At 45.1% G+C, this 23,899-nt stretch overlaps 1 protein-coding gene across 4 annotated transcripts in view; it reads right to left on the bottom strand.

Annotated features, from left to right (window-relative positions):
• Positions 1-23,899, bottom strand: part of Utrn (utrophin) — a 506,964-nt gene that overhangs the window by 448,801 nt on the left and 34,264 nt on the right. Inside the window, exon 1 of one of the 4 annotated variants that reach the window (XM_005389234.2) lies at positions 16,211-16,386. The exons of 1 other annotated variant lie outside the window; for it this stretch is intronic. In XM_005389234.2, the coding sequence (XP_005389291.1) occupies positions 16,211-16,262 (52 nt within the window). In that variant the 5' untranslated portion in view covers positions 16,263-16,386. Of the gene's footprint in view, positions 1-1,441; positions 2,068-16,210; positions 16,387-23,899 lie in introns of those variants that run through there. 2 more of the 4 variants (XM_005389233.2, XM_005389231.2) reach the window with 2 other exon arrangements.

The raw sequence follows: 23,899 nt of genomic DNA on the forward strand, positions 1-23,899 counted from the left end.
GCTGAAGAAAACTACACTACAGAAATAAGAAAAAATCCAGTTCAGGAACAAGTCATGAGAGAGATGCTAGCTCCCTGTGGGATTTAAAACCATGTACACACTGGTTTTCTATTTTTATTAAAATAACATGCCCTGAAATATTTTTTATTTTAAAAAAAAGTTTTCTATTTTCCTAAAACCTTTTGACTGGCCAGAGGGCAGGGAAGAATGCTATCTAAATAGACCAGAACTCAACCAGTAGAGCATTTGAATACATTTAAAGCTGTAGTCCGCTCATTTAGTTCGCTTACTACGCAAAGGTTTGTCTGTATTTCTCTTCTAATTGTCTTTGGATTTCAGCCACTACAGTGACCCCAGACCCTTTATAATAAGACAGTGAGACAAAGACAAACTCACTAAGAGATGGTTCAGGCCAGGCAAAGAAAGAGGGTTAAATCAGAGTCCAAAAAAACCTGGGAGGGCAACGGTGTTTGTAAGGGCTGCTTCTCTGCCTGAAGTTTGATTAAAGTCCCTGAAAGATACTTCGGTTTTGTGCTGGGGCCACAGTTATTCAACAAGAGAACGCAGTAAGAGCCCATGAAAAGAACGGTAGCACACCGATATCCTACGACACTTGGCCAAGAAACCATGTTCACTAAGGAAGTAGAGGCCCCTCCATTCAGTACAGTTTAAATTTGCCCTCAGAGGGAGGGTACTGAGAGCACCTCATTCATAAGAAGCTAGGAAGGAAAACACTAAGGGAAAGAAAAACATTGTTGTTTTGAAACTCTACATAGCCCAAAGGTTTTTCCATAGGAACAATTCATTCATGGACATGCGGGCAGACAAAAGTCATCCATCCTTTCGTTGAGCTCACACGACCGACCGCACTTCCAACCATTCCACAAGACCCAGATGTCCGACCTGATCAGAAAAACTAAGTCACCCAGGACAGCGCCACCCTACTGGGTTCTCCGGGACAAGCCCACGCATTTCAAAACACTCCTTTATATCGCCCCCCTAAAGTATAAATATCTGACTCTTCCCTTCTCACCTCTAAACTTGGTATTTTACAAAAAAGTACAACAGCTTTTCAGCCAACTGAGTAACCCGAACACAGATGGGATGTGGTCCGTCTGTGTTCAGTACATCACGGAAGAAATTTTCTTCTCTTGCAGTAAGCAGCTCACACAACCCAAGCTACTTCGACAACAGGGAGCCACTGTTCGTCACAACCATTTGTGGTTTCGGTGTACTGTTGCCAAAGACGCCATCGACACCAGCAAGTTATCACCTTCGCGAGAGCAAACTGAAGCAGACCATGGTGGTCCGGGCCTGGCAGGGGCCGCAGCAGATGCGGCGTCAGAGAGAGCAGGCAGGCTGTCCCTGCCTATCATAGCTGCCAGGCACTGCCTTCGGCGCCGCCCCAGCCAGCCCGTGCCCCGCAAGCTGACAAACTCACCTGGCAATCGCCGGCAAGCCTGGAGAGCCGCCTGCCCGGGCAAATCCAACCTGCACTGTTTCCAGTGTAAGGCGGTGGCTGCCGGGCCACTCATCACCTACGGCTGCTAAAATGATGAGGGCGAAGATGCAGAGGAAGTGAACAACAAAAGCGGCTTGCGAACTGCACACTGGGACGTCCTGTGTTTTTCTTTCTTTTTTTTTTTTTTTTGGTGCCTTTTATTTTTCCCACGAGAGGATCTGACTAAACCTAACCCAACCACCCCTAAACACCAGACAGGAAGTTACACTTTGCAGACAGTGAAATCTCTTTAGCTGGTTGGTTGTTGTTTTGTTTTGTTTTTTTTAAATAGTCACAACTAAAAGCCTTCGAATGCTGCTGATGGACTGTAGAGCGACGCTCACTTTCCTCCCTGAGCGCCAGTGTTAAATGTCAAGGGGCACAACCACCCACCCCCACCACGCGTGTGTCAGTAAAGGTGTTTGCCCTGGGCATACAATTGGGCAAAGAGCTTGGTTACAGATTAACTATACTTCAAAGGATAAATTGCACCTATTATTTCATGTTAGTATCCATATATGCCTTGGGGAAATAAAGCTCAACAGGATTTCTTTCTAAATCCCTTAGAAATTGCAATTATGGAAAAAAAAAAAAAACTTAACCACCCGTTTATAAGATAAGAGGTAACCATCTTGAGTCATATTTTCCAGATTACTCTCTTCAGGGTGTCTGCCTCAGTCTCCGGCTATCATTTATGTACATGTTAACCACACACGTGCAAAAAGCAAAGAAAACTAGTATTCATTTTCTTGCACCTGCTCTCTTAGTCTCCTTGAACTATTTTTCTTTCCTGCTTTGAAACGGAAATTTTCTCCTTATTGCTAAGACTGTCACAGACGATACCTCTATCGGGATACACACAGGTCTGGATGAAAAGGCATCCTCTTCCTGCTACTGGCTGAAGCACCAAAGACAGAAGCCTGACTAGAAATGAGAAGATTCTCTGTAAGCCTCGCTCTCCACAGGTGTGAACTCAGCCCTCTCCTAGGCTTGCTTCGAGGAGACAGGGAAAAGCAGTGACACAATCTGTCACACAAAGCCCAAAATGAGTAGCAACAGGGGTATTGATACATAATTCAAATCGTGTGCAATTAACCCATTCATAATGGATGACTCGCTGATCATCAGTGCTTTCAAAGAATTGTGTGATTGTCACGGAAATCAACTCCAGAACCTTTTTCATCAGCCCCAAAAAGCACTCTCTGTGTCCTCGCCTCACCCTGGCCAAGGCAGCCACTTAAGTCTATTTCTGATCTCCACAGATTTGCCCGTCCTGGATGTTTTATGTAAATAAAATCATAATGTGGACTGTTTGGGCTTCTTTCACTTACCATATTTTCAAGATTCCATGTGGTACGGTGGAATAATATAGTATGCTTGAATAATATTCCACTGCATATATAAACTATATCTTACCTACACATTCATCAGTTCAGGGACACTGGGACAGTTTCCATCCTTTGTCTATTATGATTTTTTTTTTTTTTTTTTTTGGTCTCTTTGAAACAGTATCTTGCTATGTCGTTGAGGCTGGCTTTGAACTTGCTTTGTAGCTTAGTCTAGCCTCAAATTCATGGAGATCCTCCTGCCTCAGCCTGCTGAGTGCTGGGATTCCAGGCCTGCACCACCACACCCGGCTCTATTATGATTATTTCCACTTTGAACATTTGTATCGAGGTTTTTTTTATGTGGATACATATTTCCTTTTCCAAGAATGCTTAATCTTTTGAGAAACTGCCTGTTTGCCATTGTGTCTGCAGCATTTACATTCTCACAGGTGATGTTTGAGCATTCCAATTTCTCCGCACCCGCACCCTCACCAACACTTGTTCTTATCTGTCTTTTTACAACAGGCAGCCTAGATGGGGTGAAGTGACATCTCTCTGTAGTTTCACAGGCATTTCCTGGGTGGCCAACTAGCAAAGCCTAGTTTTTATCAGTAAGCCAAACTATCTCCTTTTCCATAGGCAACTCAAAGTACTCAAAATACAAAAGAAGTCCCAGGGCATCGGCCCATCTAATCAGAATGGATACTGCCTACAGGGCTAAAGCAGGATCCTGAGAGGTACCTGTGAGGTGGGAGTTATTTCCCAACAATTTACAAGGAATGCTAGCACTTAAATGGCTCCGCTGTATGAGTTCCCACCTGCTGAATATTTTTTTTATTTTGTTTGTTGTTTTTTTCTTTGTCCTTTTGAGACAGGGTCTCACTATGCAGTTCAGGCTGGCCTTGAGCTCACTTTGTAGCCCAGGCTGGTCTCCAACTCACAAAGATCCTCCTGCCTCAGCCTCCTGAGTGCTGGGATTACAGGCATGTGCCACAACACCTGGCTTCACCTGCTGAATATTGGTGGCATTTGGGTTTATATCTCCAGTAAGAGGCTGCCAGAGTAGCAGGGCTGCCTTGTTGTACTACAGGGCTGCTTCAAAAATCTTGTAAGAATGAAGTTCTAACAGTAAATATGACATGTCAGTCATTTGTGAATCCATTCTTTTTACCTGGGCTGTTTGTTCTTGTTTCTTTTCTTTCTTTCTTTCTTTGTTGCAACCAAAGGCTTTCACTCTGTGCTACCTCCCAGCTTGTCCTTTTTCTTTTTTTTAAGGCAGGATCGTACTTTTTAATGAATTTTATTGGCACGTTTTAGGTACACACAATGATAACATTGATCATATGGATTAGAACCTGTACGTGATCCATCTTGATCACTTTTCACCTTTCCCTCTCCTCCCATCAACCCTCTCATTTACAAAAGCTTGATTTCTCATTTTTTCTTTCCCCTTCTGCCCTCTCCCTCTCCCCCTAGTTCCTCTTCCTATTTGAACATTTTCTTCCTACCTCTCAATATGTGCCATCCATTTTGGCCCTGATTTACACTTTCCATTTCTCACACCAGAGAAAACATGCAATATTTACACACGTGTGTCCAGTCCATTTCACTTCAGAGTGTGGTCTCAGGGCGCATCCATTTACCTAGAACTGTCTCGTTTGTCCTTCACTACGGCAGAGTAGTCCTCCATCGCATAAAGAAAACCACATCTTTGTCCATTCAGCATTTGATGGGCTTTGGGTTGTTTTTACGATTTAGCTATTATAAACTGTGCTGTTATATATAAACATGGGGTGTGCATACATCACTGTGGTATGATGCTTTTAATTTTTTCTGGAAGATACCAAAATGGAGAATAGCTGAATCAACTAGAACCTCAACTTTTAGTTTTTTTGAGCAATCTCCACACTGATTTCCACAGTGACTGCACCAGTCTAGACTCTCACCAACAGTGGAGAAGGGTTCCTTTTCCCCCCACAGCTCCTCCAGCATTTGTTATTGGCTGATTTCTTGATGATAGCCATTGTGTTTCTGGGGTGAGATGGAATCTCAGTGTTGTTTCAATTTGCATCTCTCAAATGACCAATGATGGTGAATATTTTTTCATATATTTATTTGCTGTTTCTACTTCTTCATCTGAGAAATGTCTATTCACTTTAGATGCCCATTTATGGATTCAGTCTTCAAATTTGGGGGGTACAAGTTTTGGGGGGTTCTCTCATATATTCTAGATTATTAGTCCTTTGAGGAACATCTGGCGAAACTTTTTTTCCAACACTGTGGTGATTTCTTTTGTTGTGCAAAGGCTTTTTAATAAGATAAGATCCCACTCAGTTTACTGAAAAAGAAAGTTTGTGCTAATATTGCTTGGACAATTAAATGCCTATATCTTGTACTCTGAGTAACTAATTTAAAGATAACAATACACAGTGTATTACCCATTATTATTCTCCTCTTATCCTGTTTCAAAATTTCATTTTTTCTCTTTAAAATAAAATTTTAAAAAATAATAATGAGATCCCAGATACTGATTCTTTGTGATATTTTCTGTGTGTTCAGGGTTTTGTTTATAAAGTCTTTGCCTACACCAATGTCTTCAAGAGTTCTACCTATTCTTTCTTCCAGAAGATTTAGTGTTTCTATTTTCATTTTAGATCTTCAACCCATTTCTATTTCAGCTTAGTGCATGGTGAGAGACAGGGGTCTAGGTTTAGTCTATGACATGGGGAAGCCAGTTTTTCCAGTGCCACTTATCAGAGAGGCTATCTTCCTCTTCGTGAAGGTGTTTGGCCCCTTTATCAACAATAAGGTGGCTGAATGTATCTGGAGTAGTTTCTGTGTCTTCTAATGTGTGCCACTGATCCACTGGCCACTTGCCAGTACTGTGCTGTTTTTATCACTGTAGCTTTATAGTATAATTTCAAGTCAGGAATTGTGATGCCCCCTGTAAGGCAGGATCTTCTAAGTCAGTTATTGTCCAGACTGAGCTCAAGCCTTCTATCCTCTGCCTCGGCCTCCTAGAGTGCCAGGTCTAATTAATTTTAGGAAGAAATTTTAGACCAGATGTGAATTAAGACTGAGAATCTTACAAATATCAAAGTTGACTCAAAAGGGGTAATAAATCCTGGTCAAGACAGTAACAATAATTTCCCCTTTCCTCCTAAAAGCATAATATGGAAAGAAGAATAGTAATTATCATTTTTCCAAAAATTTGTTAAAGGGATTATCAATTTTTCAGACCTTATCATGTTTGAGGAAATTCATGCACCTTTATGCTACCTCTTTCCTAAAACTTTACGATTTAACTTTTTAATTCCTTAAAAAAAATTAAACATAACAAAAATTATCAAATGACTATTAGCTTTAAAAAATAAGCTTTTCTAGCTGGGCATGGTGGCACACGCCTATAATCCCAGCACTCAGGAGGCTGAGGCAGGAGGATCATTGTGAGTTTGAGGCCAGCCTGGGCTACAAAGTGAGCTCAAGGCCAACCTGAACTGCATAGAAAGATGCTGTCTCAGGGGCTGGGGATTTAGCTCAGCGGCAAAAGCGCCTGCCTGGCAAGCGCAAGGTCGTGAGTTCGGTTCCCGGTACCGGAGAAAAACCAAAAAAAAAAAAAAAAAAAAAAAAAAAAAAAAAAAAGCGTTCCAAAAAAAAACAAAAAAAAAAAAAAAAACTTTTCCAATGTAAGGCCTCAGGCCTTGCAACATGTATTAATAGCATGAATCATCCATCTTCTAAAAATTTTCCACATCCCAAGGCTGCTCTACACAATCCATTGTTTTAGTTATTTCTTGGCATACAGCTGGCTACAAAACTGACCATTGAACTTTTAGGTGTCACACAGAACTTTCCATTGTGGGAAATTTCTAAAACATTCACAATCAAGCTAAGTGAAAATGTCATCAAAGCTCAGGAACTGAGAAGGTCTGGATCAACTAAAACTAAACTGGCTTCTAGGCAGGAAGAGGAAACCCCTGCCCAAACACAAGTGCAAAGGCTATGCTGGACTTTCTCTAAGCCCTTGACAGAGAAGAACATCAGATGCTGTGATCAGTTTACCAAGTTACTCGAAGGTTCTTCTAAAAATACCTAACAGGAGGCACTTTTCAAACTCCCCTGTACTGTCAGAACCCACTCGTCTCAGCTCTGTCCTTCTGCTCGATTACGTGGTGGCCTCATTTCTAGCCCTTGTAAAATCGATAGACCATTTACAGTGCGAGTATCTGTCTGGAGTATGCACTCTCTTATTCAATCTGGTGCTGACAGCAGTAATCAAATTTGGTACATACCACCAGCTCTATTATAGCTCCATAGCAACTGGGCTGCCAGCCTCGGTCCATTCTCATCAAAAAGGAAAGAAAGAGTGGAGTGGAGAGAGAAGCACACAACAAATCAGCTGGAACTCCAGGAGTCTAATCCCCTCTCTCCCAGGGGATGCACAGGGCCAGTGCATGAGCGAAACCGTGGTCATTGAAGGCGCACATCCTCCTGTTACCCGCAAACCCTCTTGTGTGGTAACTGTCAGTCCAAACCAACGAAACTGACCCTGAGAGCTGCAGAGAAAAGCTACAGCCACACCTCAGTGCAACCCCAGGGAGGCAGAAGGAGAGCAGAGTTACGCCTTCCTGTGAACCCTCTAGACACGCCTAGTTTCTTTTTCTCACTTTTTTTTTTTGGTGCTGGGGATAAATGCAGTCCCTTGAACTCAGGCAGGCACTCTACCACTGAGCTACCCCTCAGCTTTTGCTCTGAATTCTGAAAGAGGGTCTTCCTAAATTGTTGGGTCTGGCCTCAAAAGCACAATCCTCCTGCCTCACTCAGCCTCCTGAGCAGCTGGGATTGCAAGTGCACACGCCCTGCTCAGCTCCTGGATTCTCTTGTATGCACTCAAACTGTAAAACTTTTTGGTCAAATCAGAAAATGTTCATCTTATGATGCAAACCAGATCAGCTTAAAAACTAAAAGTTGAAGAGAAGATGCAGACCTGACTTTGAAATTTGCTTAACTTGGCATTTTTAGAATTCAGAGTGTCTAAGAACACTAGATCTACAGATCTGATTCAAGTCTTTTCAATTGCTGGGGAATTCAAGATTCCATATACAAGCACCACTTGAATACCCCAGATACATTCTTTTCAATAAATTGTGGACTAGAGAATGAATGTATCTGACACCCACACACACACCGAAGTTCCGCTTCCCTTCATGTTAATGGGGTAATGTCATCATCAACCTCCCAGTTTCTCAGGCTGGAACAGTTCTTTCTTCCGTGTTTTATCTGTCAACCTTATCAACCCCATCTTGTAAACATGGGTCCACACTTTCACAATCCCTTATCCCAAGCCCCAGCCAAAGTCTCACCAAACCAGAACTCTTCCCATCTGGGAAAAGTTAGGGCGCAAGCCATAATTACATTAAAATCCAGGGCAATTTTCCCTAATCAAACACACTAATAGTTCTGCAGCAGATGTATTTTATGAACCGTGAGAGGGATCAGAAAGGATTTTTAATGAATCCCAACAGTTTAAGTTAGGCTTCACCACCAAACAAGTTCAGGCCAAGCTCAGATATATCTGTCAAATGAATTACAACGAATATGTCTCAGAGCTCTTTTTAGATATTGAAACTGCAGAGAAAGGATTGTGGATTGTATCCAAGAAATCTATAGCTTTTCCCATCTCCCGCCCATCCTTACCATATCCCTATCCCGGTCTCCTGCAAAAAACCACTGGCAATGTCCCCTCTGGTTCCAGGTTCTCTTCACCCCCACGGGGTCCACAGAAGATCTTTCTAAACATCTGCAACTTCCTAGCTCCAAAATCCTTAAAGGTTTCCCATGCCAAGATGGAGCTTGATCGCCTTTACCAGGTGCCTATGGCTCCCCGCATCCTGAACTACCCCTGGCTGGGCTGGCCATCTATACAGTATTACAGTAAATCATCTCTAGATTACTTGTAATATCTACTACATGTCAGTGATGGGTGAACAGTTCTTCTGCTGTCTTGTTTAAGAAATAATGACAAGAAAAAAGCCTACACATCTTCACTGTAGATATAATTATTTTTCAAATATTTTTGATTCATGGATAGTTGAATCCACAAATATGGAACCCACAGATACGGGAGAGCAACTGTACTTTTCCATTATTCAAAGGTCCTGTCAGAATTTTTAATTCATTTCTATCTGGCTAGGAAAGTCTACCTTGACTCTTGATCACAGTAAAGATCATTAACAAAATCCTGCATGTTAACATGGAAAGAAATTTTCACATGATTTTAATGTTACATGTCTAAAAATACTCATTATATTACTGTTGGTATTGGTTAAAACAGTTATAAAAAAAAAAACCAAAGCCAAGAAAAACTTTTTAAAAAACAAACCCAAAAAAGTAATGCCAAGCTTGGTATTTAATGGGCTGAGTGACTTCTCACGAGATTATTTCTCCGAAGCACTAAGATATAAATAAAATTTAAAATCATGCCTTTATTTCCATATTAGTAGCCCAATGGAATTGAATGACATTACAATCAACAAAATTATGTTAGAGTCAAATCTAAATTCCCACCACTGAAAAGCTGAGAAATTACCCACACCCATAACGGCAGATCTCAAATGCTGACTTTAAGGAGCCCACCTAAAAGGGGGAAATCACATTTCAGTATTAGTTTTATTTTCTGATGTCAAAGACACTTACGCAGAATAACAAATTAAAAGGCAAATTCCTAAATTATAATGTTTCCCTCAGGTATCTCAGGAAAGCTGTGTCACAGCAGTGAGATTAAGAGGTAGACAACAGTCCCACCGAAGCCCTTAATGAGTGGGGAGGGAGGCAGCAGGAACACACAGCCCCTCCCTCCACTGAGAGACGTGAGGACGGCTCTCACACCAGACACAGAAGCGCCAACTGCCCGGAAGCCCCTCAGCCAAGCCATTCAGCAGGTGACAGCGATCTACAGCCAAATAGGTCATCACTACAAGATGACAAGTGAGGCCACCACTTCGCAAGAGGAGGATCTGATCTGCTAGGGCCCAAGGAGGAGACCCGAATAGCTAGGTGCTCAGGGTGGGGCCCCTGGGATGACCCCTCCAACTGGAAACATCTCACTCCAGTGGCAGAAGGTCACTGCCAGGGCTCTTTCAGGAGGCAGGACCATTATCAAGGAAGAGAGCAAGAGCTGAGTTTGGTGGTACACACCTGCAATCCCAGCACTCAGGAGGCTGAGGCAAGTGTGAGTCCAGTCTGGGCTAAGTAGTAAGTTCAAGGCCAGCCTGGACTACAGGGCAAGACCCGGTAAGACATAAATAAAATAATGCATATGCTGAAAGAGGAACTTTTCAATATTATTTTTAAATTTTTTTTGGGGGGGGGGGGTTGGGTTTTTTTTCCCGGTACCAGGAATCGAACTCACGACCTTGCGCTTGCCAGGCAGGCGCTGTGTCGCGAAGCAAAACCCCCAGCCCCTCAATATTATTTTTAAAAAAGAAAGAGAAGAAGATTTTTTTTTATGTTGCCATTTTTGTATCAGTGGGCAACCTGCTGGGCGGAGCAGCAAGGGCAGAAGTGAGTTTTCCTGTAGTACATTCATTAGCATGGTGAGGGAAACATCTCTAATTCTTGGAGAACTCTACAACTCTCAGGCTTCGTGACAGGGTGTGAAGAAGAGATCGCTATAGTTGCTAGCAGTAATAAAATCTAGTGGGAAAAGTGACCAGGAGTCCTGTGGAACCCACCAGCCTATGGATTCACACGGGGTCACTCTGACTTTGCCCTCTTAGACGCCCAGAGCAACAATCTCAGTCTCACAGAGCACAAGCTCTACACCGCCTGTCTTCCTGCTGGCTCTCCGCAACTAAGCATGGTGACTTTTGCCAGATGCCAGCCACTACATATGGTCACTCAACGGCCTGTGGAGTGACAGGCTGGCCTCTGGCTCCAAGTTCCCACCACATCCGCTTCCTCTGTCCAGGAACTGTCTTTGTGGACAAACTGGCTTCCCCAAGCATCACCTCCTGCAGTTCCTCAGACACGCCTGCACGCATCTCATTGCTGGCTGCAGGACTGTTTCTCTTCTCACGCAAGTGCCCTCATGCAAATCTGAGGACGCTGGGCCCTCAGAAGAGGTGGGCAGTAACCTGTGTGAGTCATCTGTCCATCCAGCGGTGCACACAGATGGCCGTGTCACCACGGGCACACCCGCCCAGACTCCTGCATCTTCTCTCGCGCAGAGGGAATGAGGCCTAGCATCTACCTGTGAGAAGCTGAGGGCAAAGGGGGGCGGGGGTATATGTGAGGGATCCAGCAACAACTGCATACGCTTAACCAATCCTGAGGAACTGGCAGGGTCTATCTGACATCAGCTCCATGATTTCCAACATGATACAAGAAGTCCCAAGAAGTAAGTGGGTAAGGTGTAGAGAGAGCGAGTACTGATTATCACTCAGGAGGCTGAACCAGGCAACTAAGCAGCAGGTTCTCCGGGCAGAAATCCCAGGGAGGGGACTCACCGGACAGGTTTCCTGGGCAACAACTGTCCCAGGGAGTGCAGCCTTAAAGACAGCCGGTTCCCAGCCAGGCAAGTGACTCAGCAGCAGCGCTGCAGAGGGGCCGATGAAGGCGATGCTGCAGCTGCCCCCACCGCCAGGTTCAGGTTCGGGGGCTGAGACAAACCAGAGCCCACGAGGAGGAGGAGAGGCGGAGGCTGAGTAAACAGGGCGTAATTTGAACTTTGGAAGGAACACACACAAGCCAGCTTAGGAGTCACAAAGAGGGAGGCGGAGGGGAGGAGAGGGCTCAGAAACAATGTCAGAAGGGACAAGAGGAAACAGTGATCCAGAAACAAGGCGAAAACAAAGACAGAAGCCAGGTGTGGTGGCGCAAGGGACAAGAGGAAACAGTGATCCAGAAACAAGGCGAAAACAAAGACAGAAGCCAGGTGTGGTGGCGCACGCCTGTCATCCCAGCACTGGGGAGGATGAGACAGGAGCATCGCCCTGAGTTCAAGAACACGTTGGGCTACATAGTTCAAGCCCAGCCTAGACTACGTAGCAAGACCCTGTCTCTAAATAAACAAACAAACAAACAGGTAAATTTAAATTAGAAATGCAGCTAGGCCCTCTTATTCCAGCGCAGGTCCCCAGGACGCACAGCTTGCAAGTTGGGACCATGTATGTGCAATTTCACACAAAGCTCCACTTCCCACAAACATTTCTCCTCTATAGAATGTCCATGAAGAAATCTACCTATAACACCATAAAGAAGGGAAATATAGCACAAAGTTAATTTTAAATGAGGACTGTTGAGCTCAAATAACTTCTTCCCTCAGGATGCCAGTTCCCTAGAAGGCTGGAATTACCAGTTCCCTTCTTTGGCCCTCAGTGTATAATTTGTTCAGTATTCACTTTTCAGGGTCTCAGACCTGCAAAGTGCTTTCTTGCTTATTTTTATTCATGCCTGCAACATTCTCACAAGCTACGCTGTGTCAGGGTTTCTACCTGCACCTTGAAACAGGAGGTAACAGGTTTCACGACACTGAGCTAAGGGGCTGCCCACCCACAGCTCGTCCTTCTGCCTGACCTGTGCCTTCTCAAGGCAATGCCTGGACCCTCAGGAAGCCCAGAGACGCCAAAGTTATTTTTAGGGAAGTAAATGATACTACAGATACTTCCGCTTCCCCAGAGGCATAGCCAAAAACCATATGCCACCAAGCGGAAATACATGTTCCTCAATAGCAGTAAGGTCCCAGGGGTCAGGTATCAGCAGCAGCTGTTACAAGCCCATGCCACCCATGCAAACATATGCCACAGACAAGAGCATTCAGATGCGAGCTTCCGGGGAGGAAAGGCAAAGGGAGCCAGCGCTACTACGGAGGGTGTGGACATCACGCCCCTACTGCAGGAGGATGGGGACCCTTCTCTCATGCCTTACTAATCTGACCCCTACACACACACACACACACACACACACACACACAGCGGAAAGAGGGTGGAGGGGGAAAAGGAAGCGAAAGTGACTCTAGGTACTGGATTTCATATGCAAGAATAGCCAGCAACAGGTGCTGCGTTCGGGCGAAATTGAGACTGAAAACGCCTCCGCAGCACAGGGAGCCAAGCACAGAAACCTAACATTAGACAATGATGTCAGAAGGGCAGACATCATCATTCTCCGGCCAGCAGCAATTTCGTTACAAAAAAAAATTACACAACAGATCACAAGCATTTCTCTGCTGACCTATAACCTCTTTCACAGAAACTTCTAAAATAGTTGGCCCTAGGCCAGGCATGCTGGCACACGCCTATAACCCCAGCACTTGGGAGGCTGAGACAGGAGGATCATTGGGAGTTTGAGGCCAGCCTGGGCTTCAAAGTGAGCTCAAGACTAGCCTGAACTGCATAGCAAGACCCTGTCTCAAAAAGACAAAAAAAAAAAAAAAAAAAATTGTTGACCCTAAAGTAATTTAAGCGGTGGTCATCATACGTCTTTAATGCTTAGTGACCAATACAGTGCTTGGCACATAGCAGATAGGGAATAAATAGCAGATGAATGAATGAGGAATGAATGAATGAATAAATAAAACAGTAAACAGAAAAGTCTCTTCATAAATAAAGATAACAAAAAGTTCCACCTTCAGGATAGTCTGTAAACATATTTTTCCTCACTTTTCTAAGAACAACAGGTTGGAATCAGAAGCCAAGGGCAGCTGAGCATGGTGGTGCACACTTGTAATACCAGCACACAGGAGGCTGAGGCAGAAGGATTACCATAAGTTCGGGGCCAACTTGAGCTACAAAGTGAGTTCAAGGCCAGCCTGAACTACACAGTGAACCCTTCTCAAAAAGACAAAAAGGGAAAGAAAAAAGGAAGAAAATGAAAAAAAAAAAAAAAAAAGCCAAAGGCAAAAAAGACCAGTGAGTTGCACATCAGAAATTCCAAGTATTCATACCAGCTAGAGCTTAGGTCAATCTACCATCCCTGGGCATTAACAGATCCGTACACAGGGAATTCTCATCACGAAAACACCCAACAGGACACCTCATCATCTAAACCAGCAGTCCCCAACCTTTCTACCACAGGGGCCAGTTTTGTGGAAGACAATGTTTCCACTATCTGGTATATAAGGAGAGGGGCTAATTTCTTTTATGTTATTAGTATATGCTTGTGGTATACAATATGTAATTATTCCCCAGGGCTAGCATCACCACCTCAGCTCCTCCTCAGATCAGGCTTTAGGTTCTCAAAAGAAGCATGCAACCTTGATCCCTCAAAAGCACAGTAGGGTTCACACTCCTATGAGAATCTAATGCTGCAGCTGATCCAACAAGAGGCGAAGCTCTGGCTGTAACGTAGGGAGGGGTGGGGCTGTGCATACCAATAGAGTTCTCCTGCCACACCTTCTGCTGTACAAGTAGGTACAGGTCAATCTCTAATCTTTATCCACCTTTAGATTTTTCCATCCTTCTTCCTTTTTTTTGGTTTTTTGAAACAGGGTCTCACTATGCAGTTCAGGATGGCCTTGAACTCACTATGTAACCCAGGGTGGCCTCAAACTCTTGGCAATCTTTCTGTCTCAGCCTCCCAAATGCTGAGATTATAGGCATGTACCACCACGCCTGGCTATAAATCCAAAAAAATCACTTTAATGTAAGAACATGATTACATAAATAAGAGGTTTAAAAATAGTCATGATGTTAATTATCAGAATAAAGTGTTCAGAGCACAGATAAGGCTAAATCACCAAAATTCTCATGATGCTTCAAAGAACTGGCCAGGACAAATGAAAATACAGTGCAGTGAACAACATTCTAAAATTAGTATGGAGAATAACTCCATTTAATGACACTGTTTAATTTTATTTAAATTTGTTAACTTCCCTTTTGTTTATAACTTAAGTATTCTCAACAGAACTTCTCTCTTCACTATATATTTGATTTTTTTTTAATTTATAATTTTTTCAAGTTATTCCTGCCAAAATTCATGTGGTAACACCCCGAGGTCCTGAATAAAATTCTTAACTGAGTACCAAGAAGCCTAACTGTTCACAGACCAACAGGAACAGCCAGTCTCTGACAAGTCTTTTGCTTATGTGCGGCCTTCTTGACCCTTCAGACCCGGGCATCTGTCATCCTACAGGACAGGCACTGCACAGGCAATGGGGACACAACGGTGAGCAAGACCATCTTCTCCCTGCCCAGGTGGAGACCTGGTCTCTGGAGCCTCTCAATGCTAAAGTAACAAATGTGAACCAAGAAAGCCATCAGCATTGGTGACAAGGGTCCCTAAGTGAACTGCAGAGCAGGGTAACAGGTCAAACTCTGCTTTAGATGCATGTCAGGCCAGGCTTCCCCAAGGAGGTGTGATTTAATCCAATGTCCAATACCAGAATAAAAGGAAGGAACTGGCAGAGGGCTGGGGCCCGCATCCAGGCTGAGAAAGGCTGGAGCAGAGAACTGGCCACGCAACTAGGCACAGCGACGGGCGGTCAGAGAGGGCACGCACTGTAAACACAAAACCAGCACCTCACCTGTGATTCTGTGAACAACTGCCGTTACACACACTTTCCCCTCACTTTCTCTGCCATACTGCAAATCCTCCCTCCAAGACTGGCTCCCTGATCCGCTCAGGAAGAGCAAAGCTGCAGAAGCTAAGGCCTTCCAGTGCTCCCCCAGCACCTGGTGTTCGTCCCTGCCACGCCTCTCACCACACTGTGCTGAAACTCCTGCTCTCTTGGTCTGCTCCCAAGCAGCCTACCACAGGACAGGGCACCAGCGAGATGAGCGAAATGACAAGCGAGTGAGCGAACAAGCCAAGAGAGAAACGGACAAATTCAATGAGTACAGGAGCCATTGCTTCATCACTCATTTGCTGGAGACCTGGACTAGTGCCGTGGTTACAGCTCCTTCATTCATTAACAGTTCAAGGAGCAGAACGAGGTCCACCCCCATATGGTTTTCAACACAGCAGAGGCTCTGGGGCAAATCCTCTTCCATCAGGGAAAAGCGATGGAGTGATTTTCACAGGGTTTCGTTAGACGCTGGACCCAGTTCACTCACACTGCACAAACACACACAAAGGGCCCAGGCTCTGGGACAGTGTCCCACCCTGGAAGAACCGTAAGTCCAGTAAGCAGAAGAAATCACGACTCCACAACGTTAAGACTGCCTTGCTCAATTCTTTCTATGTCACTAGCATATTCCTAAATACTATCAAGAGATAATTTTTTTTAAAGTTTCTAGATCACTGAGAGGACGCACCATTTAGAATCTGCTGTTCAGGAATCTTCCCACTAATTCTTCGCTGAAAAGAGTCCTGCCTCAGTTTCCTGTCACTGAACAGACACGCAAACGTCTATGTAACCACAACATGGTGAGCCAGTCTTCTTTACCTGCCTGTGATTCTCCACCGGCGACGTGTGTGGATTCCTGGGCCACTTCCATTTCTCCTTGGCTCAGCTTGTCCTCCAAATATGACGAGAATTCCCAAACCACCGGGGCATGCTTTCGGAAGTCACCGAGTTAATGCAGCTCCCTTGGCTGGAAAACTTGTGTAGATGAAGCCAAACTGAAAAGCAGAGGCCAACAGCACGGGAACATGGAGAGATGAGTGCCTCCCCGACCGCCCCGACCAGAATGGTCGCATTCCTGCCTCCCAGCAAGGCCCAATCCCAGTCTGCACCTTGAAGCTCGCCAGGCATGGGGCCTGTCCCTTTAAAACCAAGCCTGGCGACAGCTCTTATCTGCCTGGAACAGCAAGGTGCGCATTTCTACAAACACCACTGTTCCGGCGGCTCAGCAAACAGTGAAGCCAAGCACTTGCCCCCGTCACCGTAGGTTTGCCTTACATTCAACCCAAGCAAAAATCTGGGTGAGGATCAACTAAGGAACTGAAGAGTAAGAAATACAATTTCAGTTTATGTTTCCACCTCTTGCAAGGGACTGCGTTCTCGCACATTTTGCAATCACTTTTTCAATCCTATACTCCAAATGAGTCCCTAAAGCTCTTAGGGATCCATCCATTAATGGATTAGATAATATATGCTTTCACACTAAAAGGTAAACAATCCCTCTTCAATCCAGATTAGAAACACTGTGAGTTTTCTCTGCCAGTCTCAAGGCACAGCCCTCTGTCGGTGTCCTTCCACAATTACCGGACTCTTCCAGGCTTCCTGTGGACCAAGCTCTGCCAGCCTAGCGCCTGCACTGAGGGGTGACCTCAATGGCCCCCTTTGGGAGGCCTTCTCTGACCACCACCAGCTGCCCGTGCTCCCCGCCCTGGCCTGATCCCCGTGGTTCACCATCACGACAGGGCAGAATGCTAACCCTGCAGGCCACTATCCGTAGATCCTATAGTTCAAAGTCATTCTCTTCTACTACTCTGTACATATTAAAGACGCCAGTGTTACATCTAAATGTCTCCCCTGCCTCGCACACTAATAACTCAAGGCTTCTGGAATGTGAATGAATTATGAGGGCTTCTAGCTGACCTGCTGTTCAGAGGTGGGGTCTGGCTGGAAGAGGCAGGTGCCTGAGGGTGTGGCCTGGAAGCATTTTTTTCTCCCTCCCAGCTCCTCCCCCCCCTTTCTACTTCCTGTCGTCCATGCCTTGAGCAGCTCTCCTCCTCTGTGCACCTCTGCCATGCCATCCTGCCTCGCCACCAACCAGTTATGAACTGGAACCCCTACAAACTGAGCCCAATAACCTTCTCCTCCTCAAAATTGCAGGTGTCGGGTACTGTGTCCCAGCAATGACAAAGTGATTAAGACAGCCAGAAGCCATCATAGTTAATGTTCATCAATTCTGTTGATCGTGCCCAGTACAGGGCCTGGTGTAGGGGGCACTCACCAAAGAGTTCTTTTCAGTCAAAATCAAAACCTCTGTTAAAGCACTTTATAACATATTGCCAGGCTCTGAGGAGCAAATGCAGGCTTGAAGCTGATATCTTTATCTGGGGCTGTTAGAAGGCAGGAAGTCCATAAACTTGGTCAGAAAAAGCCATCTGCTATTTTCAACAACTTCTAACAGAAATCTGTATCTCCTCCCACCACAAAGGAAGGTCACAGACACATGAGTAACACCCCCTTGGCCTGTCTCACCATCAAAAATCACAGCTGTTTTCACACTGCCGTACATTTCACAGCAGACACCTTGGAAGAAACCACTGGGCTCACGCCACTTTAGAGCAGGGTAGCCATCCAAGCTGCTGGAGCTCCTTGCTGACAGTGCTCACAAAGGCCAGACACTATCTTTCCCAGGCTTAAGTCTGTTGATAACTGCATGTAGGTGTAACTGGTTTCCTGAGCAGTACATGTACTTTATTGTATGCATTTAAAAATATCTGACTGCAGCACTATGGGAGGCTGAGGACGGAGGATCACAAGTTCGAGCCCAGCCCTGGCAACTTAGCAAGAGCCTTGGTCAAAATTTTTAAAAAATAAAATGGGCTGTGGATGTAACTCAGTGTGCATACCCATTACCAGAATGGTGTGGCTTCCTGAAACTGCTAAGAGGTCTGTAAGTAAAGGGAGGGGGATAAGAAAGGATAAAGAGTAAAACCCCAATCTACATCACTATCAGAAGGTACAGACATCTCATGCATCAAGAAACACATTCTGTTTTCAGTGGACTGAACCTAGCTTTTACACAGTGTGAAGAGGAATAAAAATTATCAAAGATAATTCAGAATAAGTAAATTTAAAGGCCATTTTTATAATAAATACAAATATAAATACAAATCATTCATTTTCATACAAAACTCTAAAAGAAATAATTCTCAAGAAGAGACACGAAAAGTTAACTTGACCGAACAGCTCCACTGCTGCGTATGCCTGACACTGCCAAGAGGAGTCTTGGTCCCATAAACTCCACCATACAGATCTGAAGACTCTTTGCTGAACCATGAAATGAACCCCCTCCCGGGTTTGCAAAGTGAGGATACCAGACACGAGAGGCTGCAAAATAGGTAACACTTCCACCCCTACCACGTGTCTTGTCGGCTCCAACCTAGCAAGTGGAGATTCACCCAAGCTATTTCTGAACCAAGGCTGTGGGTGTCCCGAGTGTCCACACACATCCACGGGGATCCCCGCCATCTAACGGCCAGCTGCTCTAATCAGCCAACAGTTAACGCGCCCAGCCCCCCAGGAACAAAGGAGGCCTGAGAAGGAAGAAACCAGGCCGGGCAGGAGTCAGAAGACTGGGCACCATCCAGGGGCTGAGTGAGCAGAAGAACGGCTGGGGAAGATCCCAAACTCGAGCTCTGCCAAGTCTCCACCGCAGCCCATGGGCTCTAGTTGCAGTTTTAAGGTTATTTCTCTAACACAAATTCAGGGCAGGGTCTGGCCAGTTCCACTGAGCAGCTCCAGTTCCACTCAGCAACTTTCTCTCTCTCCAGCCAAAGAGAAAAGTAACAGAAAGGAAATGAGCCCTGCATCCTTCCTCTTCCTCTTCCTCCTCGCCCATCTCCCCTCTCCCAGGCTTGCTGTCTCTTAGGCTCTGAGCGCAGGCCATCCTGATCAGTCCGCTCTCATCCACAGGAAGTTGCCCCACCTCTTCCAGGATATGGACAAGTCCCTCAACTTCACACAGCAGACAGAAGCCCAGATTCCTCAGACAACCTCACAGGCCTCTATGAACTTGCTATCATCCTTTCCAGGCACAAAGCCACCAGACAACCAGCAAAAGTGTGCAAAAAGTGTCCAGGTACCTGTGTCCAGGTAACCCAAAGACATGGAAAGAATGTTAAGTTTGGGACTCTTGGCATCTAACCGGAGCTGTTTAATCTCGGGAAAGTAATTTTCTCCCTCCCTGACCGAAATTTCTCAGGAAGGCAAAGGAATCGGGCCAACCAGTCCCTCCCAGCTCTAAACTCTTTGCCATTCTGTGCCTCACAGCCTCTGTCCACAGTTATGTGTGAAAAGCAGGGGGCCACTCACTACTCCAAGCGGGGTTGTCTTAGTTACTTTTCTCTGGTTGCTGAGACAAAATACCCAATGCCCAAAATCAAGGAAGGAAAGGTTTATTTGGCTCACAGTCTGTGGAGGTTTCAGTCCATACTTGGTTGGCTCCAAGGCAGAAGACAGCAAAGCAACAAGAGCAAAGGGGGGAATGGCAGCCGAACAGCAAAGCAGCCAGAGCAAAAGGGAGGAATGGCAGCAAGCAGCCTCTTTCCCTGCCTTACATTGTAAACAGGCTACCCCCACCTAAGGGGCGTGTAGCTCTCACATAATCTCCATGTCCTCCTCTTCCACAGGCTCAGGATGTATACAAAGTAAGCACCCTGGCTTCCTGCTGAGTCACTTAGCCAAACCTCTAGACTCCCCAAGTTGACACAATATATCAACCATAACAGGGGTGTAAATCAGAAAAAGGTGCAAAGTGACGATTTCAGTGACTGCGGGGCAAACGCATGTTCATCCAGGAGTCCCGGGTCCTCGCAGTTGCATTCCACTACTAAGGAGAGGAATACACCACACTGCCATCCTCATTAGCAATGTGGAAAACATGAGGCTGTTGTGTGAAGGGAGAACCCTGCCTCAAAAGTAACTTGGGTATTTATAAGCCATGTGAACAATGTGATGATTTAGATGATTTCTGAAGCCACAAGGCCTATCAGGCCTTACCTAAGTTCCGCACAGCTACTGTTTATTTTGGTGTAGTTTTAAAATTTTTTTGATTTGTGTGTTTGCCATACATAATGAGTACATCCATCCTGGGGTTCTGGTACATATACATTTCACATCTAGATCATTTTACTTCCCCCTCCCCTTCTCCCCTCCCTCCCATCCCCCCAGATTAATGGTAGATGCTGTCTTCAAACATCTGGGGACAACGGCCAGCCACCAGCATTTCACATCAGGCATAAAGGCCAGCAGGCGCAGTGTCACCTGCTCTCCAGTGGACTCCAAAGAGAATGACCACTTTGAATGCAGTAACTGTACCACACTCCCAGCAAAAGCACCCTTTAATCAGTAGGGATGGTGGACAAGGGAGGCGCACAGCTTCAGGAATTTGGGGACATCCTGGTACCATTTCATCTTTCTGATGTCAAATAAGCGCCCTGCTATCTTCTCTGGCCAGGAATCCCAAGTTCCAGTTCCACTTCTCCAAGTAACACATAAACCTCTACTCTCCAGGGTGGGTAGAGTAGAAGAGGAAAGACCTGGCATTCAGGATGCACTGTTTAGAGACTCCCAACCAGACCTTCCATCTCTAACTCCTCTCACATGTTTGGACCTGACCTCAGATAGTCCAGATGACGCAGCCCAATAGCGTGCAGTCTGTGAGGTGCCTCAGGAGGTACCGTGACCATCCCCCCATCCTCCCAGCAGTCAGCACACTGCCACCACCCTCCACCAGCTTCTCACGGCTGTACCAAAGACCGGAAGCACACTGCTTATGCAGAAAAGAAGGTTCCTCGAGCTCACACCTTTGGAGGTCCAGAGTCCAAACAGCATAATACAGGCTGCAGCACCTCATGGTCTAGATAGCAGGTCAGGGGGCGGGGTGTGGGAACAAGCAAGTGATTGGGTCTTGAACCAGGAGCAAAGAGGACAGGAGCCAGGCTTGCGCCTTTTATAACATCCCTGCCTCAAGGGATCACACAGGAGCGACCTTCAAAGAGCAGCTACCTGGTCCCCAGTGGCAGGCCCCGCTCTCAAAGGCTCTACCCCTCAACAGTACCACCCTACAGACCAAGCCTGGGGTCACAGGAGCCCTGGGGGATGCTCCAGCGACAGTATCTTCCCACACACGATGCCTCTTCCCCCAGTTACCTCCACTCCACTTTCCTGTGGCCTCCAGAGTATTCTCCTGCTCTTTTACTGCAATTACAGTCAGCAGTAGGATGACAGCAAGCAGGGATAAACACACCTCGCTCTACGACTTTGATACAACTTCTGCTCTCTTCAATTTACACTCAGGAAGACTCCAAAAGTGGTCTCGTCGCCACCAACCTGACACTCGTTTCACAGGGTGGCAGAGTGCAGGCAGGCAGGACATGGTTCTCATGGCAGCAAAAGCCAAAAGACGGCCTTGACAAATGTTTTACAGCCAAAACCAGGCTTTTTACAGTCACGTTAATAACATTCCTGGTAACTGTCAGCTAATTATTTGCTTCATTGTTGGGTCCAATTTAAAATCTCACCTTAATTGACAATAGGATTTCAGTGATTTCACATACAGGAAAATTTTATAGTTAGAGCCTAAAGTTATTCTCCACCTCCGCTTTTTTTTTTTTTTTTTTTGGTCTTTTTGAGATAGGGTCTCACTGTGCAGTTCAGACTGGCCTTGAGCTCACTTTGTAGCCCAGGCTGGCCTCAAACTCACAACGATCCTCCTGCCTCAGTCTCCGGAGTGCTGGGATTACGGGCGTGTGCCACCACGCCCGGCTCTCCCCTATTTTCAAATGTGAAGTTTTACTTTATTGTAAGTAATTCAATACAACCAAATTACAGCTGCTATTTTGGGACCTCAGTACAGATTCACTTTATGTACTGAAAATCCTGAACTGCACTAAAACTGTATTAAATTTTAAATACATTTGATCTCTGAAAATGTGTGCTAAAATAAACCCAGAAACTCGAAGTTCATCTACATTTACAAAATAAAAAAAAGTAAGGATATTGAGAATATTAATAATGAAAGGGAAAAACACCCAAAGTGAAAGTTTCTATAACCCAAATGTTTAGATCTCTATGGAGCCTGCTGACCCACAGGAAAGGCCTGCCGACAATTATTGAGAACAAAAAGCACTTCCCACTTCCCTGCCTGAAAGGGAACATGCGTATCTCTGACAGTAATGTGCTCAAAAGGAGAAAGTTCTCAAGACTGACTTAGACTAGAAAGAACTTCACAGTTAGATACTAACAACACCCATAAAACCCAGTGAAATTGTTCATGGCTACCTGAGGCAGGAGGGAGTTGCTCAAACTAACAAAATAAGGTTTTCCGACATAGTCATAAAATTGCAAGCTATTGCCCAAATTTCTTGGCTTAGGGTTTACATACAACCAGTTTCATTAACCCATGAGAAGTCATGTAAACTTTAAAAAATGATACTAAGTGACAGAAAAAAATAAATGAGGTGTCCTTTCCTTTACTTTCTTTAAACCTTAAAGTTTCTGAGAAAGCTGAACAAAAAAAACAAAGGTAATGATTACTAAGTCCTGTAAAACTTTAACGCAAAATAAAAATGTATGTTGTGCTTCACGGATTCTAATCCAAGAATATTTACTACCCCCTAAAATTCAAAATAGATAATCACAAAACTGTCTCCTTGCCCTTTTCCATCCCATCACGAATTCGAGGGAGGGAATTCTGTTCAAATAGTCTTGATAAGAGGAGTGGAGATGAATAATGTTATAATATTTACAAGTGACGTATTATTCAATTCACGACTTACATAGTGGTTGTGACAATCTGACAGCCTCCCAGAGGAAGCACTATCAATCAAATCACCAAATTTAAGAATTACCAACGTAAAATAAGTAAATAAATTGCATCACCAAGGTAATCCTGCAGAGCTGCACACATTTTGTTCGTGAAATGTGGCCAGTAGATCTTGAATCGCCACTTCCCATATCTAAACAGCACACAGCATTAGCCTTTGGAAAGGATCAAAATCAACACTCTCCACAGTTCCCTGTCTTCAGGACTCTGTGTGTTAATCCTTCACAGGCACAGCGTCCCACTACGCCAAAACTGGTGGGACCTCATGGGAGGTGCTCATGGCAGGGACCTCCAATAGCCCGAGAAATCTACTTGTACTTCTTCTCCACCTTGTGACCCACCAAAAGGTCGGTCTCATTTAGCGGGATTCTGTGTGGACCCTCTGAGTCGTTTCTTTAATTCCCACAGCTATCAAGGAAACACGGAAACACTCAGTAATGAAGCAAGCAGGGGTTCGGTGGTGAAAATAAATGCTTGCTCCTAAGGTGACCAGCAGAGCATTTGTGGAAAGCCACCCACAATCTGGGGGAACCACAGATGCACCACTGGGTACTCTGCAGGGAGCCAATAAGATCACACAGACACCCAGAAAAATCTTTAACAAAAAGAAACAGCCAAACACAACAAAA

The sequence above is a fragment of the Chinchilla lanigera genome, unplaced genomic scaffold (assembly GCF_000276665.1).
Source record: "Chinchilla lanigera isolate Chin_1 unplaced genomic scaffold, ChiLan1.0 scaffold00035, whole genome shotgun sequence".
Taxonomy (NCBI): Eukaryota; Metazoa; Chordata; class Mammalia; order Rodentia; family Chinchillidae; genus Chinchilla; species Chinchilla lanigera.